At 46.4% G+C, this 20,701-nt stretch overlaps 1 protein-coding gene across 1 annotated transcript; it reads left to right on the top strand.

Moving 5' to 3' along the window:
• Positions 1-399: 399 nt before the first annotated feature.
• FAH (fumarylacetoacetate hydrolase) lies at positions 400-17,248 on the top strand (the record flags this gene model as incomplete). The annotated part of the gene is made up of 14 exons (XM_080351433.1): positions 400-480; positions 2,462-2,572; positions 3,160-3,281; positions 4,373-4,422; positions 5,744-5,834; positions 6,367-6,464; positions 6,732-6,784; positions 8,975-9,074; positions 9,785-9,915; positions 10,678-10,753; positions 11,330-11,376; positions 12,281-12,382; positions 13,345-13,462; positions 17,169-17,248. 14 exons carry the CDS (start codon positions 400-402, stop codon positions 17,246-17,248), a joined length of 1,260 nt encoding a protein of 419 aa, XP_080207559.1.
• Between the last annotated feature and the right edge of the window lie 3,453 nt (positions 17,249-20,701).

Raw genomic sequence — 20,701 nt, 5'->3', positions numbered from 1 at the left:
GAGAAATTACCCCTGGTTTTGGAGCTGTCTGCTCAGATCCCCCACCTGCAGTCATGCACATGTAGAATTGTTTTGGTTGGAAAAGACCTTTAAGATTGAGTCTGACTATAGGAAGAAGGGCCCCAGGTTCACATGAGAGTTTCTGGAGCAGGAAGAGTTGTTTTCCACCGGTCCCTATGTTACTGGGAGCAGTGAAGAGCTGCTGGCTCATGCAGACCTCTGGCACTGATTAACCCTCAGCAGAGGGTGGGATGGAGACGGGTCTGTGATTGGTTTGAGGCTGAGGATGGAGGGTGGGATTTGGTGCTGCTATGCTCTTGGTTACAACATCTGGAGAGGATCTTCCTCCTCAGGACGTGGGGGCTCTCGTCTGCAAGCAGGGACTGCTCGGTGGTCAGCATGTCTTTCATACAGGTGGACAAGGACTCGGATTTTCCTCTCCAGAATCTCCCATATGGGGTTTTCTCCACTAAGGAGGAGGTGAGTAACAGCAAACTTTGTCCTCGGGGTGTTGCGATTGTCCCAAGGCTACAAATAACAACAGGAATTCCCTGCAACCTGGTATAAAGAAGAACTTCCCAGCCTGAGACACTCACGGGACCTTCCTGATGAGACAGCAAAACCATAGCTGCTGCATCGGCTCTTAAAAGAAGCTGTTATCAGAATAACCACATTAAGATAGCACAAAAGTGTTGATACTTATAAGAAGTACTATGGCTAATACATACAGCAGTTTTTGTGTGGTTTTGACTGTGTTTGTGACATCATTAATTCTGCATTTAATCCTTTTAAGTAGAGACATGACACAGTTCACACTGATATTTTTTTGTTCTTAATTCAATCCTTCATTTTCCTTGTGGCTGAGTGTAATCTCATCTTCACCCTTAAGAAGCCACGTTATATATTTATTTCAACCTCACACCTCCCAGTGCCTGATGGGACAGAGCCCGGGGATGTGACCTCGGAGAAGGGGAAACGGGCCAAGAGCTGCTTCTTGGAAGGAAAAAGTGGAGGATTTATTTATCCTTGCTCATGGAAACATCCTGATTATCTCCTGGTTTCTGCTGTCTTGGCTTATCCATGCAGGTTTCAAAAAAATATATATAAAGTGGAAGATTGTGTTTTCTGATGTGGTATTTTCCAAAGATAAAACTGAGATGGTTTGTTTAATCTCTTCCTAGATGTGTGTACTGTTATCTAGCAAGTTTGGATTATTTTTCTGCCTTCTACAGTAAGTGTTCTCTGAAGAAAGCATCACTCCAACCCTATGAAAAGGCAGACAAGGACATAGAGAAATGATTTAGGAAAATAATGTTCTAAAAGTGGCCTAGCGTTGTAACAATTTCAAGCTAAAGCAGTCGATGTCACTCCTGACTATCCCAGTTACAGATTAACCTGACACGACCTTTAGAGTTTTTTGCAGGAATGTTTGCTGAATAAACACTTACTATCACTTTTGGAATCTTGTTTAGAAATTAAAGGTTTAACAGTGTGGATTTTCATAGTTGGCTGTTCCCATTTGCTAAGCTGGTTTTCATCATGACTGTAACTAGTTTGTCTAAAGACGGGAATAATTGAAATATGCGGCATTTCTATAACCCCCCGTGCAGCTGCGGTGGAGCTGCCGTGGGCCCGGCCGTGCTGCTCCATCACCGCCGGCTCCGCACGTGCTTGGTGCTGCGGAGATGAACAGGGTCTTTGTGTCCTGGGCTGCATCTGTCCCATGAATGCAGTGCGATGTCCCTGTAGATGTGGGAAGCTGGTCCCGTAGTGAGGATCCAGGCTGGGGTTCGCCTCGCGTGGCGTGAGGGTGGGTTACGTATGGCGGCCTCATTCGGTGTGCTGCAGAAATAACGTGGCTGAGCAAGGTGCGCTGCGTTCCCAGCATCGTCGGTGGGGTCCAGAGCACCCTTTGTCTGCTGGGGAGGAACTGTGCTGCAGAAATCCCTATTTCTCTCCAGCTACATGGCTATAAGGATGAGATCAGTCCTGCTGTGGCAGGTCTATGCTTCAGTTCTCCATCTGTAGAAGGAGGAATAGCTTTTTTTTCCTACTTCACAGCATATTTCGGATATACAAGCATCAGCATTTAGGGCTGGACTGACAATTAAACAAGTTTATTCTGAAATGCATGTCATTAATGAGGAGCAGGGGGAAGAGAGCATGGAAGTAAACCTCTATTTGTTGTCCTATCATTCCCCCCAAAGATGGGGACAAGGAGAAGGCTCTCCCACCCCTCAAAGGCTGCAGGGAGTCTGCAATAATGCTCTGCCTCTGGGTCTTCACGTTTTTCAGTAGCCAGTCTCATTGATTAGCTTTTAATGGCAAATTGCTGTAATACCAGACCCTTGTCCCTGATCAATAAAACTCTCTGTCACTGTCTTCTGTGCCCTCTTTAGAGGATTTTTGGGTACAAGCATAAATTCTTCTTCTTTCCCGCTCTCCTCTTGCTGCTTTGCAGCCCAGACACAGACTTGGGGTCGCAATTGGAGACCAGATTTTGGATCTCAGTGTCATTAAACATCTGTTCAATGGACCAGCTCTTGCCAAACATCAGCATGTCTTTGACCAGGTATTTATCATAGTGTCTGTTGTTCTGATTTCCACGCACACTTTGGAAACACCCCTAAGAGTTTGTAGAAACTTGTGGTGAGATAAGAACTGAAAATGTGGTGTTAGGTGGGCTCTGCTTACAGGGTAATCTCATCACATGTGTGATAGCAAGGGGAGCAGAGGCATCTGGGGTCCAAAGGACATTTTCATCAGACTTTGGTAATGCAGTGGGCTGACAGAATGTGTAAACAATTACTTCAGTCCCCCTTGTGCCTTCAGCACCTCATGGCAAGGAATCAGATGGGATTTTGATGACAGAGAGGCTGCGTTTTGAAGGTAAATACAAATGGCCTCTGGTTACATCTAGTTGAGTTGTCAAAGCTGCTAAGGCACATGGGCACATGGCAAGGGTGCAGCAGGTCCTGCTTCAGAGGATTTGTGGTGTGAGGACAGGAGCACGGGGAGTGATCAACGGGGAGGACGGGTGATCTGGGCAGCCCCCGCCGCATAACCGCGGGGTGCAAGCGCAGGACATCTTCCACGCACACAAAGGGGAAGCCAAACGTGGTCTTTTATCTGCCTTCTCGCCCCTCTGTCACCTGTCAGCCGACCCTGAACGCCTTCATGGGGCTGGGCCGGGCGGCGTGGATGGAGGCGAGGGCTCGTCTGCAGAAGCTGCTGTCGGCCAGCGAGCCGGCCCTGAGGGACAACGCGGAGCTGCGGGGAAGGTGAGGGAGCGGACAGTGGCACGGTGGCCTTCCAGCTGTGCCCTGCGCCACCCCGTGATCCAAGGCGCCAAAATAGAAGGTCTGAATGTGGCCACCTACATGGGAATTAACCAGGGTTTGGGTATATTGAGAGCTTCCCTCTTTTAATTATGTGTCTGATTAGTCCTTTAGATGCCCACAGATCCGGGGTGTCACCCTCCCCCTGGGGACACTGAGCTCTGCCCTGGGGTGACGCAGACCTGCTGCCTCTCTGCAGGGTGTCCAGCTGGGCTGCCCAGGAAGGCGGGGGCTTGCATCCCCTCCATCATGGCCTTTGGTGACAAAGTGGCTGCCAGGATCTCCACCCCACCTCTGCCACCTCCCCCAGCACTGCCCTGGAGCCTCTTCTGGCAAGGGGTCACCCCTCCAATTGCTCCTCAGAAACAGCCAGAGTTTGCTAAAACCAACCCCATTGTCACAAATTGGTTTCAGATACGGGGCAGTGCACTGGTGTAGAGGTGGGAGGGGAGGACTGTGCCCTGCTCCATGCTGTGCTGATGGAAAATGTGTGTGTCCATTAATCACATACCTTCTTGTTTGTCCGGAGTGATGCTTTAAGCGCTACAACTGCTTGCCCTGGCAGCAAGAGGAGCCGTTCCTCCCTGTCTTGCTGGGTTGATTTAGGCATACACAGGCAGGCAAGGGGTTGGCACACAGATCTTCCCTGAGCATGTCCAGCAGTTTGAATGGGGCACCCCGAGAGCCCCATCCCATGAAACCATCCTTTCCATGCGGCAGAGGCAGCGGTGACCAGCTGGGCTGTGTGCACGGGCATCGCGCGTCTCTCCGTGCCCCTTGGCAAACCAGCCAGCTCACCATGAGCATCACCTCCCCTCCCGCTCACACCCTGATGGCTGCTCCTTTCGCTCTCACTAACAGCAGCCTGTGCAGTTGTCTTAATTTTTCTGCAAGTGTTTTTTTTTGCTGCAAGTCTTTGCAAAATAAATTAAGGAAGGAGCTAGTCGAGACGGGGCCCCTTACATGCTTATAAACTATTAATATTTGAGAGCTGCGAGTTTTCTGAGAGCTGAAGTCATCATTTTTCGTTTTAGAGCATTTGTACCTCAGGCTTCTGCGACGATGCACCTGCCAGCCCACATCGGTGAGTCTCCCGTAGCCAAAGGCTGCTCAGTGCTGCCCTTCACTCTCCTCCGGAGAAGCTGCTTTATTTCCAGCTTGCTCAGACAGACAGATCATAGCTGTGACATTGAATGGGTTTTGCAGGAGCCAGAAGTAGATTATTGTATATAATGGAAGGTGGGCACTGTCTGTTGCACAAGAATAAAAGCCTGGGGAAGCTCAGTGGCAGCCAGAAAATTCCTGGATGCATTTTTCATTAAATCAGTGAAGATATTGCCTGGTGCCATATAAGTCTTGTCATCAAACTGACATCACCAAAGGCCTTTGTGACTAGAGCCAGGGAAGAAACACTTGTTCTGTTTCCAACATTTTCCCCGTTTGCCATCAGAAAATAATGCAGATCTTTGAAAGTTTTGCAAGGCAGATACTCTGGCACAGCCTCATAAATAAGCACAAGTCTCTGCTCCCAGACTAATACTCTGCAGCTCAAATCTTACCTCCACTCCTGTGAGGCCATGGAATGTTTTGGAGTTAGTGTGTCCATAGATATATAAACATCTTCCTGTTTTTAACAGAAAATTATATTTGGACCCAAAACAACTTGATCAAAATCGCTTGAGAGGTGTGACCCTCACAGGAGCAGGGATGTGAACTTGCTGTCTCACACACCTACAAGTTATTTAGGTTTCCACCACACTTAGTTCAGCTCTACCCTGTGCATCATTCGTGCTTGTCCTGAGAGCAAGTGCCGACTGTGTCCTCTGCTGGGGCTGCGAGATAACTTACTGAGCCTGCAAATATAAACCCCCCCCTCCTAAATTGAGGGGTTTTTTCCCCCAAAACCCTCTGATTTCCCATGAATGCGAGGGTGGGAGCTGTTTGGCAGGGATGGCAGCAGAGGGCAGCAGATGTCCTGCGTATGAGCCGATTCCCTCCACCGGGTACCGCCGGCAAAACAAGACAACGGAACGAGCAGCGGGACCCGGCTTGTCTATGGGAAACCAGCTGCTCTGTTATGTCCCTGCTCTTTTTACCCCTTTTCTCTGCTGGAGGCTTCTTTTTTTTTTTTTTTTTTTTTTTTTTTTTTTTTTTTTACAAAAAAAAAAAAAGGCCAGTTTTGCATGCATAATTTTATAGGTGAACTGTGCCAATCACCACCTTTGTGCTATTAATTACATGCCTGCACTGATAATACTAATTGTTGCTACTTGCTCCTGCTCAGCGCTCTCACTGCCTCCTTTTCTGCTCTTTTCATTGCCAGCAGTGTGCACTGTGCTCTAGCCCTGGCAGGTGAGGGATTTTCCTGCCATTCATCCCTATTTTACGGGTTTCTTTCCACGCAGGAGATTACACTGACTTCTATTCTTCACGCCAACATGCCACAAACGTCGGGATCATGTTCAGGGGGAAGGAGAATGCTTTGATGCCTAACTGGTGGGTAGTTCAGGTTTTTCCCTGACACAGCGTTATTTTGTATGCTTATATGTACTTATCCAGAATTTTTCAAAGATCTGAGTGGTTTTTCAGGAAAATACTGATTTCAGTTCTGTGGCGGATGAGAATCTGTACTGTCAAGAGTTTGATAAGAGAACTAAAAGCCACATTTCTCCAACCTTAGCCCAGTCTGCACTGCATTTCATTATAGCAGCCACACCAATTACAATGCAACTCTCAGCTACAAAGACAGATTTACTTAAGAAATGGGGGTTTGCTGAATGACAAGAAAGCAGAGCTTAAGCTCCAAGGAATTAAGTGGAGCAGTGGCACAAAAGTGCATTAAGACGCGGCTTTGGATTATAGTTTGCTCACATCTTTATATCAAAGCAAGTGAGCTGCAAATGTCCATGCCACTTATGCAGAGCTCACTCCTTGTACCTCACACCCCCATGGTGTTTCCACCCCAAAAAGCTGCTCTGGATGGCGATGGTTACACAGCTAACCTGAGCTCTGTGACGTCCTCTCACAGGCTGCACTTACCCGTGGGTTATCACGGCCGGGCATCGTCCATTGTGGTGTCCGGGACACCCATTCGGAGACCTATGGGGCAAATGAGACCTGATAATGGTGAGTCCATAATGGTGAGGTAGGCTTTTAATATGACTTCTTATTTTTTTAGTTTTTATTTTTCCTCCACATCACAGAATAGTGGAGAGGATGCCTTAGGATGCCTTGTCTAAAGCCCAGCCTGGGGTCAGGGCAAGAGAAAGCCCTGACTTAAGTCCATTGTGTCTTTGCATGCCGGGCAGCACCAGCTGCTCTGTTTCTTCTGGCTGTTATCTTTATTTCCCTACCTGCCTCCCTGTCGTAAAATACTCTTTCTTCTATCCACAGATAAACCTCCAGTGTTTGGTGCTTGTAAGCGTCTGGATATTGAGTTAGAAATGGTAAGATGAGGCTTTTCCCCCCTGCTACTTTAATAAACAAACATCAAAATAGAAACAGGGGAGAAAAGGTAGGTTTATCTTCTAAAATGAGTGTCTCGTGAGGTCCATCCCTGCGTTTCCCTCTGAGCAGCGTGAGCTGCTGGCAATAAATATTTCTGTGACAGAAACCTTCCCTTCTGAGGAGTCGCGGGGTGCGTTAGCTCGTTCAGTGGTTTGCTAATGCAGCTTTCAGGCTGGAAACAGCTCATCTGGCCAAAACTGAGCACCAGTGCAGCAGTCTGGAAGCACTCAGGCATCATCCTTTTCATCAGACACCACAGCCTGTTCTCTGGTTAGCAGTTGCCTCTGCGCTGTAGCCAGGATCTTTTAGTGGATGCTGGGGGTTTGGAGGTACATAACCTAATGAAATTTAACAAGGGAAAGTGTAGAGTCCTGCATCTGGGCAGGAACAACCCCAGGTTCCAGTATAGGTTGGGAAATTACATATTAGAGAGCAGTGTAGGGGAAAGGGACCTGGGGGTCCTGGTGGACAGCAGGATGACCATGAGCCAGCACTGGGCCCTTGTGGCCAGGAAGCCAATGGTACCTGGGGTGTATTAGAAGCGGGGTGGTTAGTAGATCGAGAGAGGTTCTCCTTCCTCTCTACTCTGCCCTGGTGAGACCACACCTGGAATATTGTGTCCAGTTCTGGGCCCCTCAGTTCCAGCAGGACAGGGAACTGCTGGAAAGGGTCCAGCATAGGGCAACAAAGATGATGGAGCGGAGCATCTCCCTTATGAGGAAAGGCTGAGGGAGCTGGGTCTCTTTAGTTTGGAGAAGAGGAGACTGAGGGGTGACCTTATTAATGTTTCTAAATATATAAAGGGTGAGTGCCACGAGGATGGAGCCAGGCTCTTCTCGGTGGCAAACAATGATAGGACAAGGGGTAATGGGATCAAGCTGGAACACAAGAGGTTCCACTTAAATTTGAGAAGAAACTTCTTCTCAGTGAGGGTGACAGACACTGGAACAGGCTGCCCAGGGAGGTTGTGGAGTCTCCTTCTCTGGAGACATTCAAAACCCGCCTGGACATGTTCCTGTGCGACCTCACCTGGGCGTTCCTGCTCCAGCAGGGGGATTGGACTAGATGACCTTTTGAGGTCCCTTCCAATCCCAAACATACTGTGATACTGTGATACAGGCTGTCTGTGCCTTGAGTCTAGAGCAGAGGAAGACGTGAGTCCTTGGGAATGCAATTCAAACCCCTTATCTTTCTGGCTGGAAGGATGAAACCTGTGCTGTGAGTGTTGTAAAAATCATCCTTGGAAGGTGCGTCTTCTTGTGGCTTAGTGTGATCCAGAAGGGAGAGTTTTACAGGATTGTTCATTATGATTTATATGATTTGTATCATTGATATGATTTATTCCCCATCTCTCCCCTGTAAAAAAACCAAAAAAGAAGTGAAAGAAGTCTAATATAAAGGGAAATGGTACTAAAAATAAACTGCAAACCTTTAATGTTGTATGCTTTGCAGATCAGTGCAATAAAGTAGGAGGCAGCCCCATAGAGTGGGTACCTGAAGTCCTGCCATACGTCTGCTTTGCAGCCTGAGTTTTACTGCCGGCAGCTGTGAGAGTGAATTTACACTGGTGAAGGCTTTGGAAGAAAATCTTTCATACTGTTGGTGGAAAGAGACAACCGAGATTCCCTGTAGATATCTCTGCCAAGGGCTCAGGCTGTACATGTTCTAAGGGAGTAAGGGCAGGCACCCAGTTCATGAGCTTGTTTTATCAGTGGGCACATTTCTCCACCTGTCTCCTCTTCCCCACTGTCATGACAGGCTCCAGCCACCTTCAGCATCCCCTCAGATGACTTCAAACACTTTCCTGGCCACTGTCTGCAGCAAACAGAGTCACTTCAGTGGGCAAACCTGCTCTGCATCCAGATTGTAATTGAGAGGGACCATTTTTTCGCCTGTGTTTTGACAATGTCACACCCTTGTTTAAGACTGTCTCTTAGCAACACAGTGCTCTTAAGTATTTCAAGCCTGCCAGTTTCATGGAGGGGAAGAAAGAAGAAGTTAGGCCATGGGTTATGTCTAATTGTATACGGGAAACGATGCAAATTCCCATCCCACACATCCTCTGTTGCTTGTGCATGTGAAAATTGTTAACTTCAAAAACTTCCTTAATCACCATTTTTCAATTTCAGGCATTCTTTGTAGGTCCTGGCAACAAGTATGGGGAGCCAATTCCTATCAGCAGAGCACAGGAGCACATCTTTGGGATGGTCCTGATGAACGATTGGAGCGGTAATCTGTGCCGCGGGACTCTGCCTGGAGAGGGGGTTACAGCATCACAGGAAACCTTAGACAGGGACAAATGATATATTTTAATAGTAGAATAGTCATGATTGAAACCACTGGGTATGGTTGAAAGGGATGAAAATGAAATGCTGTCTGCATTTCTCAGGCTCTGTCTCAATCCATATTCGATCAATCAGTAGAACCAGAAATTGCTGCCTAATGAAGATTTATTTAGTCATGAACGAGCTAATATCAGTCTAAGTTCTTCTGGGCAGGGATTGAGCAGCCCTAAGGATGGCGATTCCAACAGAGGATTGATTTCAGTATCAGGAGTAGGAAAAGGATTTGGCAATCACAAATCCCTCAGTATATGCATAGATTCCAATGGCTGAAATGGCCCCGCAACTGGCATGGACCATTAGCGGGGTGTAAAAACATTAAATAAAGTGGTTGTTAAATAAAGTGGTCAGTGGTAAACTACTGGTCATATAGGGGTGGCCTGACTTGTTTTAATTATAGCTGACTTTTCTTACTAATCTTGCTGGTCTAAGAAAACTAGTTTGAGGATCTGAAAGGGATGGATTGAAATCAGGATTTGGGGACAATGGCTAGAAAGGGTGGTGATAACTTGTCCATATTACTCTTTAAACAGGTGTGAAAGCTGTGCAATTCCTGGGATATATTCAACAGTATTGCTTTGAATTTTCTCTTCCTAGCCCGTGACATCCAGAAATGGGAATATGTTCCTCTGGGTCCATTCCTGGGCAAGAGCTTTGGCACAACCATCTCTCCTTGGGTGGTCACCATGGAAGCTCTTATGCCATTCGTGCTGCCAAACCCTGTCCAGGTTAGCAAGAGAAAGTGTAGAAACAAGCAGAAAGCAGGGCTAGAAAAATCTCAGCAGGGCTGGTAGGTCCCATCAGTAGAAATCACTGAGCTGTACCAGTTCTTTATAGAGTTTGCAAGTGTGATCCTGCTTCTAAACATATGAAGGCATTCTGGGACATCTGAGTTCAAATGCTCATTGATGTCACTGGCACTGCCACATCATGCCCTGAGCTGCCATCCTGTCTGCTTGAGCAGGGCAGAAAAATGCTCTCCTTAAAAACATCTGGAAAATAAACTGATCAGAGAGCTTCTCATTAGTGTCTGGTAGCCCTTGGCATCCAGCAAGCAGCAGAGAGAGTGAACTTGAGCCAAAACACTTTGTTCAAGCATTTCCAGTTGTCTGCATTATGTTTAGTTATAATGGAAAAAGACAATAAAGAGTCCTACAGAGAGCTCACAACTGCCTTCTCTGTGCAGGCACAAAGCAAAGGTGTGTGGGCCCTGTGTTTGTTTTGGATTGACATCCACGCCGTAATGATGGAGAGGGCTTTTGGAGCCCACATGCAGACCAAGGAGTCAGATTATATGGATATCACATCTGCTCAGAAAGATCTTTCAAAGCGTGTGCATGAGAGCAAGCAAAGCAATGATCTGAGCAGCAGCACTGGTGGAGTAAATGGGGTGTGCAGCACAGCCTGGTTAAACAAAAAGTCACTGGGATGGCTTGTGGAATTCTTCCTGTCTGTTTGTTTAGACTGTGGTGCCTTTTATATGCTTTCAGGATCCCAAACCACTGCCCTACCTTCAGGATGAAGAGCCCTACACTTTTGACATCAAGCTCTTCGTTGCTATTAAAGGTACGATACTGCTGAGTGGGTTATAAAGCTGAACTTGCCAATTAAGGGATGCAGAGCCACCATGTATTTCAGACACTTTACCCTTGGCTCTGCGATCCTCCTTTTCTTTCTTTGCCCATATTATCTCCATCAGAGAAGGAGGCAAAGCTCTTCGTGCTCTCCGCTGGCTGTGTAGCAATTTGTTGAGGAGGGAATGTCTCCCAGGTGATCGGTTCGTGATGAGGAGGGTCCCTGTGGGGTCTGCCTGCCTGGGTATGGAAAGATGAGATTGACAAGAGATACAGATGTTAACCCAGTTCATGACCCAGCTGCCCAGTAGGTCCAGGTGCTGCTCCTTTAGGAGAGCAGAGAGTGGGAAATGGGCACCTTGATACTACCCCAGTGCCACCCACACACACTTGTTTTCTGTGAAATGCTGGCCTTCATATCGATATAGAAAATGTTGTTGCTTGTTTCCTGCTAGCGATTACAACGATAAAAGAAGTCTCCATTCATCTGTAAAGTCAAAAGACTCCAAAGTTATTCATCCAACACAAACAATTTGCTTCCCTGCTTCTTATATTTTATTTTCCGCAGGAGAAGGAATGAGCATGCCAACCACCATATGCAGATCCAATTTCAAGGTAAAGCTCCACTATCTTTCATTTGTTTGAAATCTTGCTGATGCCATCAGCTCCAGCCTTAGGCAATTTCAAACGCTGACTTTTCATCAGCTGGAGATCAAGCCTGGCGTGTTTGTGTAGGGGACAGACAGAGAAGAGTGGAGGGTGGTGACAGTTCATCCCTCTGCGGAGATGGAAATACCTGAAAGCTTGAGCACTGAAGAAGGTGGCAGCTCTTCCCACTGCTCAGTTTAGTATGCTCAGAGCATTGTAAATCATGTGCTAATTCTGCAGAGAGCAATGAGAGCAGATGACTCGCAAGCAAAGGAATTGCCTCTCAATGTGCTGAGGTGCAAGCCCCAGTCTGTCCCCAGCCCCTGTCTGTCCCTCTGCCCCTGCAGGCTGACTGAAGGGATCATAAGGCAGGAGGTATATGTACCAGCTGCAGGATTTCTCAATCAATTTCATATTCACATTTGGTTCTTTGCATAGTAATTACCTTAATCAGTAAATCAGTAGTCAGCAAATCAGTAATAAGGAGATTTTGCTATAAACTCATTAAAATACTGGACTTAATCATGGATACTGGGTCAGCAGTGCTGGCATTAAAGAGGAAGAATAGGATGAGGGATGACATCCAGCTGAAAGGAGAGAAATTTTACGTGACTAAATTGCATGTTAAAGTATGTGTTTTATATGCACACAACAGCTCTTGGTCATCATTTAGGAGGCAAACAGCCAGGCCACAGTAAATACTGTGAATGCAGCACTAAGTAGCAGTGGTTCCTCATTAAGTGAGGAAACTTTTCTTTAGGGACAGTCTTACCAGCATCATCCCGAGAATGCAGTATGTTCTGCATAGGCTAATGACATGCCTGCGAGGATTGGCCTTCATTGCTTTAGCCTCCTCTTCTCCTTCCTCCAGCACATGTACTGGACCATGAAACAGCAGCTGGCTCATCATTCCATCAACGGGTGCAACCTCAGACCGGGAGATCTCCTGGCCTCTGGCACCATCAGTGGACCCGTAAGTGTTCAAATAACGACAGTCGCTGAGAACTGGTCACCAATCCAAAACCGACTGGGCAGGGCTTTGTGTCTAAGCCCTGTTTGATGTGAGCAGCTATGAAAATATCTGTACTTTGAGTTAATGCTTTTGTAGCCCCAAAATTGCACTGAGAAGTGGTGGGTATGTTGTTATCGGTTTCTGGTTTTCTGTGTTCCTTTTCCTAAGAACTATTTTACTACAGATACAAATTAATTTCTGCACACAAGAATCCACACAGCCCATTTATACTCTGTGAAATGCAGGTTTTTTGTTTCTGAGGAGCATGTAAAAGGTGCATGGGTATAACTTTTCATTTCTCTAATGCTATATATTTGGAGCTAATTTCACAAGCTGTTATTCTGCCTGTACTGCCACATGCACAGTTGTTGCAATATGTGGGTAAGGTACCAGCACTTTCTGAAAAGTCAGATTTAAATCCTGCTCTGGAAGACAGTAAGTTGTTCCCAAGCTGGGATACCTGTACTTCAATCTTAAGCATTTCTGAAGTGTTTTTTTCCTTCATCTAAACTATTGTACTGCAGATTGACATTAAAGACTTACAAACATTTGCCAGCTTTGCTCTTCTGGAGAACAAAATGTAAATAAAACTGCGAAACGTGACAACATAAAAGCACCGTGTTTGCAGAAGTGCCCTTGATTTGTTTCCGTTCTCTCTGTAGCAGATTAAACTGCTTTTTAGGTTTTAGCACTATGTTAAACACACCAGATAATGGCTGGAAGCACGGCTCCTGACAGCGAACAAGCAAGTAAGATGCAAAGGCAGGAAAATAAGTTAATGTAATGTATCAATGAATTCAAGCAACAGCAAAACTCTGTTCTATAGAGTTAACATACTTGTGCCTGTACTTCCAGCAGAAAGTAGCTTAATAGTCGGACAGGTACTAAACAGCTGTTTATTTGTTTATGGACTGTTGCTGCAGGAGCTGGAGAGCTTTGGCTCCATGCTGGAGCTGTCCTGGAATGGAACGAAAGAAATCCCTCTCGGCAGGGGACAGTCTCGTAAATTCCTGCGGGATGGAGACGAAATCATTTTGACAGGTAATGGCCAAAAATCTGCTCTTATACAGCAGCAAGGACGTGTTTCCATAGATTGATCCCAGTGTGAGCGCCTGGCGGGGAGATGGGCTGTTCTGTACCTGCTGCGCAAGCACAGTTGTTTCCATCCTACCTGTCAGGAGGCAGAAGCAGGTGGATAGAAGTTTCCCTGCAATAAATGCTTTCTGAATTAGATTATTTGCTTTGCTAAGTAATTGATAATCTCACTATGACTGGGCGTGAAAGCTAAGGGAATGGAGAGCTTTTCACTTTTATGGGCAAGAAATACATTACAACTAAAATTAATTGATTTGTTGCCACCACACAGTCCAAGTCTGCATTTGGAACAGAGCTTGGCAAATGCTGCAAAACGTTATTTTGAAAAAAAAAAACAAACCAAAATGTGCGTATTGAGTGAAGTGTGTTGCAAATCAAATATGTAGGAAACAGCACGAAGCCTGCTAACACAGCTAACAAGTTGCCCTCTGAAAAGGGCTGCGCTTCAGAGCTGCTTCATGCTAGGTCATAGTTTTAATTTTCACCTTGAGAAACTAAATATTTTATTAATTAAAATCTACCGTCATGATTTGCGATCTAAATCCTACTCCTACTTCTTTTTAATCCAAAGACCAGTGCAAAAAGATCTGTTATTCCCTTTCCTCTCATCCTGTCAACCCCTTATGCCTTTAATGTGACAAATATTTGGCAAAACATCCATGAGAAACTTTTGATTCAAGCCTGAGAAACTTTTGATTCAAGCCTGCATATGTCTTTGCTGTGTCACATACTCTGTTTTTAGAGAATATCTTATGGGATGTTGAACATCAGTTGAGACCCAGCCAGTGCCACACCTGGCTCTGAGCACCTCCATTGTGCTGATGTGATCAGGGATAGTCTGCACAAGAGCAAAATGGTTCAAGCGATGCGAAAACACTTAAAAATATGACTTAAGGCAGAGAAAATGTGACTGATGGCTATGCAGCAACCTGAAGGACACGGCAGTGTGATGCTGGTCTGTGTTCGCATACCTGTGCCTGCTCAATCCAACCAGGACTTGTAGGACTTTTGCCAAAACATTCTAAAATTTCTCATTTTTTTTCAGAAAGCTTTTTAACAAAACCCAAGAACTTGCCCGTGATGAAAAAAATATTACGCATATGCGGATATATTTTGATCTCCCAGTGATGGCTGTATAAGTAGTTTTGCTAGTGCTGCAGCCACAGCCTTCGTGCCTCCCATCTGGCAGTCTGCAATAGCTTTGAAAATCACGTTTCTGTGAGATTCTGACAGTTTTGCAGAGGAAGATGCTGAGACAACTGGAGATTTAGATGTGCTAGAGATTTAGATGTACTGGAGGGAACGGTGGATGATGAAACCAAGGAGTCCCCAATAACTCTGACATCCTTCTGCCTTCCAACAGCCCAGCAACAACTCATGCTGCAACATGTAGGCATCTGACGCTGCTCTCCATAGGCTCCCATACATTCTGTGCAGAGACACTCCTCCAGCAATTCATTGCCCTCCAGAGGTGCAGATGTCCCTCCAGTAACTGTGCCAGGAGCCCTAACTTAGGGTACAGTCAGGTATTCCGAATGTCCCTTTAGGGTTACATGCTGACATCCTTATTGGCAATGAGCACCTTGCAGTTTGGCAACCTGGCACAAGGTGACCAGCTAGGTGACAAATGAGACCAGACTGTGACCCATATTGTTCTTCATGCCCAGAACAAGTTGCCTTTAAATAAATACTTTAAATCTTTGATGTCTTTTATCCTTAAAGATGGCACGATGGTGGTGGTGTTAACCTGGATGAAGGCACTGTTGCCCCAGTGGGACAGTCTCATGTTAATCACTCTGCTGTGCTATTTTACACCAGCAACAGTTTGTGGTTGTAGTGATCAGGGCATCACGCTATTTGTTAGAGCTGGGGCTCTGCTGGGACAGTTTGGGACCTGCTCCTATTTAGTGATATATAGCAAGTCCAGTGCCTTAAGACACCCTTGAGGCAGGACTGCTGCTATTGCATCCTCCCCCGAGGCTGTGCCGTTAGCTCTTCCGAAGCACCCAAACCATAATTGCTAGTCTCCTATTTCAACATTTTGTTCTCACTCCCCTTGTGGGAACTATTTCAGGACCCAAACACAATAAAATGAGAGAAATATATCTTTCCCAAGCAGTGCATCTCGGGGAGAGAGCCTTGCAAAGGAAGGTTTGCTGCAGACGTTGTAAAATCCTCTCTGTCGCTCCTTGCACTCTGCTCAGGCCGCTGCTCTGGCAGCACAGAGCTCGCTTTGTTAAATGTGCTGCTGCTTGGTACCGCTCTAAATTGTAGTTGACAGCAGGGATAACTAAACTGGACTGAAATAATAAGCCAGCGCTCAAAGGAGAGCTGGCGATGAAGCCTGATGAGACAAGTGGAAACTGAGCTGAGCCTCAAAGCAAGTGCCTTACTCAAGTAAAGCTTAGGAATGAGAATTACCTGGCAGATACTGGGGTGGTGGCTGTGGGTAGGCAGTTAGCACTTACAGACACTGCTGGCCTTGGAAAAATGTTGTTTCAGCCTGGCTATGCAAGCTGCCCTATGGGTTGGAGCTGGTAAGGTCCGTCCTCATACTACAGTAACTTTGGCTGCCTGAACCCATCCGTTCTCTCGCTCAGCAGAGGTTGCCACTGATCCCTGCTAAGGGTGGGAATTGAGGCTAAAGTCTGTTCTGTTCAGCTCCCTCTAGGCTTCTCAAAGGCATCTGGGTTTTATCACATGCAGCAAAGATGATGTATTCCATTATTTTAAGAAAATCCATCTCTAATTATGAAATCGGTCCTTAAAATACAGCATATGCCACTTGTGTCCTTCCTTTGATCAGCTGTTGTTGGCGGAGAGCTACAGTAGGTCTCCTCAGCTGTTTCTTCCCAGAATAGTCTTCCCAGATGGACCTGAAGCCTCTGGCTGTGTCCCCTCCCCTCGTCCATCCGCAGCTTTGCTCAGGGATGCTGTTTCTGGAGCAGCTCGGCTGGTCCATGGCAGCAAGAGGCTCTGCGGTACCTCCGTCCTAATGTCATCTGTCCCACCATGCAGGAGCAGGGACAGATTGGATGGTCCTGCAGCTAGAGATGTTGTCACAGCCTGGTAACTTCAGCAGCAGTCAGCAGACTTTCAATGCCTCTTTATATAACAGAGGATAAATGAGTATTTTGAGTCAGATGCTGAGCTTCTCATGGAAATAAACTACTTGATTTTAGCGAGAGAAACAGGCTCTGCAAGGGTAGGTCCTGCTGTTTGAAGAGGTTTAATGATCATCTTTCTGGCTATAGGAGTCCCGATGTCCCAAGAGCAGTCCTAATGCTGCAGAAAGAGAATTCAGATTTACTTTATTAATTGCAAGGCTGGGCCAGGCAGCGAATCAGCTTGCCAGTTAGATTGATGATGCTGCAGATTAGGTTTGAAAACAGAAATATTGCACATCTTGTTTGCTCTTTGATCAATTCACCGAACTCACATATTGCTGTGTTTAACATTTTGTGCTTCTTTTCTCTACTTTTCTATTCCTGGGCTACTTGAACTCTTCCAGGTGTTCTGTTTTTTTACCCCTCATTTCATTTCTGAAATGTTTCCACTAGTTTTTGGTCTCTTTATGCCTTTATTCGCTTTGACCCTTGGTAAAGTCCTGCTGTCCTTACAGAACAAGCTGTCTGTTGTTTTCTGGGCCCAGGTTACTGCCAGGGCAATGGCTTCCGTGTGGGATTCGGCCAGTGCTCCGGAAAAATCCTTCCAGCCCTGTCAGATCCATGATGACCGGAGTAAGGCGACATCTGAGGAAGAGGATCTCTCCCCCCATCTCTAACAGTCATGCTCCTTTATTCAGATTTATTATTTTTTATAGGAGTGATTGGAATCTTATTATTTTTAACGATCAATAAATATTTTAAAGATGAATGTGGCTCTCTGGTGTGATAAGAAAAGGATTTCAATGCTTGCTTAAAACTCTCAAAATAAGATTACCAAAATGGAAAGTGAGAATCTTAACTCTTCTCTTTTATTAATATTTTTTCGTAATGATGAAAAGAGGCTTTCAAGTACAGTTGTGCATTTAGAGCGCTATGTTGATGGTAACAGCTGAGACTGCATGCTGACCTCCTTTTTTCAGTGTTAATACACTGAAGGTAAAACCCTGAAGGCGAATTGCATATGGATAGTAAAATCTTGTAGACCATCCTAAGTTAAAGAGAGTTACATGATTATGCCCTAAACTAATCTGTAACAAAGCAATTTGCGAATGTGATAGTACGACTGAAAGGAACAGAAAAGCAAAACAAAAAAGTACTGGACCAACTAACAACCCTTTAAAATAGCGAAAACAAAAATCGTACTGTACAAAAACACCCAACCCACCAACAAATAAATAATGGTGACCAAGAAGAGTCAGCACTAAACTCTTGTATCTTGGAAAGAAAATCTGTGCAGGATTTGGAGTTCAGCCCTTACAGTGCAGCACCGATGAGCTCCTGGAAACAAACCCCAGCAGGGTGCAGCCCAAATCTGCCACCATCCCCTTGCCCTGGGAACATGTGGGATGTCCCTGCTCCTCCTGCCCCAACACTGGCAGAGGCAGTGACCCAGAACAGAGATCGATGCCAGACCTGATGCTGGGACACCCCTCAGAAGAGAGAGTGGAGATACCCTGTGACCTTGCCCTGCTTTTAGAGAAGGGTTTCCCCATTGTAGCATGGAAGGTGTTGGTCTCTTCTCCCAAATATCCAGTGATAAGACAAGAGGAAATGTCTTCAAGTTGTGCCAGGGAAGGTTTACATTGGATAATAGGGAAAAATTCTTCATGGAAAGGGTTGTCATGCATTGAAATTGACTGCCCAGGGAAGTGGTGGAGTCACCATCCCTGGAGGTGTTTAAAAGACATACAGATGAGGTTCTTAGGGACATGGTTTAGTGCCAGAATCAGGTTTATGGTTGGACTCGATGATCTTAAGGGCCTCTTCCAACCCAAATGATTCTATGATTTCTCTCACCCTGTGCACCAGCTTCCCTGGGGTCAAGGAGGGAGGGTGAACTTCATGGCTGGCGTGATCCGCAGGCAGTCACACCGGGTCACCTCACAGGGGCTGTGGGAAGAGGACAGGGAGGAGGCAGACCCCGCTTCCCGCACTCCTACAAGGCACCTCTTGCCTTGGCATCCCCTTGCAGCCAGCGGTAAACAAAGCCACATGCCACTTTTCTCAAGTGTAAAGGGCATCTGCCGTCTCCCGCTGGCCTACAAATCAATTAAACTCTATGGCCAAGAGCCAAATCACATCAATTAGAGGGATATTACTGACTGAAGGAGCTCAGGAGACTGGATAATGAACTCTGGTACAATGCAAAGGGAACTTGTTAAATATTTGCTTGGTCCTCAAAGTGAAGAGCCTGATGAGGCTGCCGGCTCCGTGCAGCGACAGCAGGATGAGCACAGGTGGCTGCTTTTCCGTGGCTGCCCTGTTGCTCCTCTCGAGGTCTGCTGGGTAGTTTTGCTGGTGTGAGCCACGTGGGTGTTTCATGTCATTGTCGGGAGCCTGAACCTCTTGGCCACACAGGAGAGAAAAATGTATTTGAAATGAAGATTAATGAAAGAATATGGCAATGCAGATAAATCACTGCTAATGGGGCATGTTAACTGAAACGGGCTCTATTCCAGTGTGCAGTAATAATAGTCCCTTTAAAGAATTATGCTTGGAGGATCATCCCCAAATCAATTTAAATTTTTAGCCTAAGACATTCCGCTCTCACTGGGAGGGATGACCTGGCCAGGAAAACAGTGGCTCATTGTTGTTTATCAAGGAAAAGCTATTTCCCCTTCAGGCTCTTGTGGAAACTCAGAGCTGAGTTAATAGGCAGACATTTATTTAATGTACTCTGACTTGGTTGTCAATTTATAGAATGCTTTGTGCTCTCTTTTGACATTAAAGCACAACCACAGTTGACACCTTCCCTCTTGGATTTCGAAATAACTCATGCGGTTCCTCTGAGCACAGCCTGGCTTTTCTCCTGGTAGCAGCAGGAGGACATAGAAAGCATTTATCCAGTGGAGGAATTTCTCCGCAGAAGCAACACCCATATTGCACCTTGCTGTATCTGATGTGTTGGAAATGCAATGTCTGAGGATAAGGGCGCAGCTACAGCGAGACAAGAGCTGATGTTGGGCAGCGTATCATTAGTCGTTGGGTTTGACCTTGACTCATGACATTTTGCAGGCAGGAAGGACCACAGTGTCAACGCTTTCTGGGTGCAGGAATACTTATAGTAACTGTTCAATCCATGGTGCTCTCCCCTCACTTTGTGCAAAGGGAAGGTGAGTCCTGTACATGGGTAACGAGTTCCTCTCCCAAAGAGACAACCTGACACTGCAGTTGCTGCCAACAAGTGGAAATTGGGCTCCTTGCTTGGACAGGCAGGAAGGTCGGTGGTGCTGAGAACCCTGCTAAAACCAAACCCTGCCATGACAGAGAAACCCAGGCACAAATCCTGACAAGAGGCAGGCTGACAGCCCCAGCCCCAGCCCCTTTCCATCTGCTGTGGCCAAATGTCCCATTGTGGGGCCACAACCCCCAGTGTCTGGCCAAGCACCTCTGCATTGTACTGAGCATGGGTGGGAGGTGGAAAGGTCCCCCCTGTGAATCCAAGGTGACAGAGCTGAGCTACTCCAGCCTGGGGACATATGGGAAGTCCCAGGTTCCCAGAAGGTGGAAAAGAGCTCAGCTACAGCTCTGAGAGCAGGTTTCAGAGGTGGGCTGGACAAAGTCCAAAACCTTGCTCAGGACAGAGCTCAGAGACATCTGCTGCATGGATGGGGGCCAAAAAGCTGCGAGATGCTAAAAAAGGAGATAAACTTTTTTTTATGCCCAAGGCCACTTTCTTTTCACCTTCAGGATAAGGTCATGGGCTTTGTTTGGGTGGGTCCCATAGCTGGGCACAGCAAGCTCAGAGCCACCAGCACTTCTGGTCCTCAGCCCTGCCAGGGTATCCTGTGTCAAGGGGAAAATGAAGGGGAAAATACATCTATACTGCAACCTGCAGTGCTGTCCTAAATTAGCATTGCTTTTCCCTAGAACTTGCAGCAGTACAGCTGCACCCACTGCCTGGAGAGGGAACAGCCTCCAATGCAAGTTTTGGGAAACACCCAGGTGTTTTGGGCACCTTCTGCTTGCTCCACCTTCACTGGGACAGCTGGGGCCACTTTGCACCCTTGGCCTTTAA

The sequence above is a fragment of the Nesoenas mayeri genome (assembly GCF_963082525.1).
Source record: "Nesoenas mayeri genome assembly, chromosome: 11".
NCBI classification, from domain to species: domain Eukaryota; kingdom Metazoa; phylum Chordata; class Aves; order Columbiformes; family Columbidae; genus Nesoenas; species Nesoenas mayeri.
Note: the sequence above shows the minus strand (reverse complement) of the source record. Positions and strands in the feature narration are given on the sequence as shown.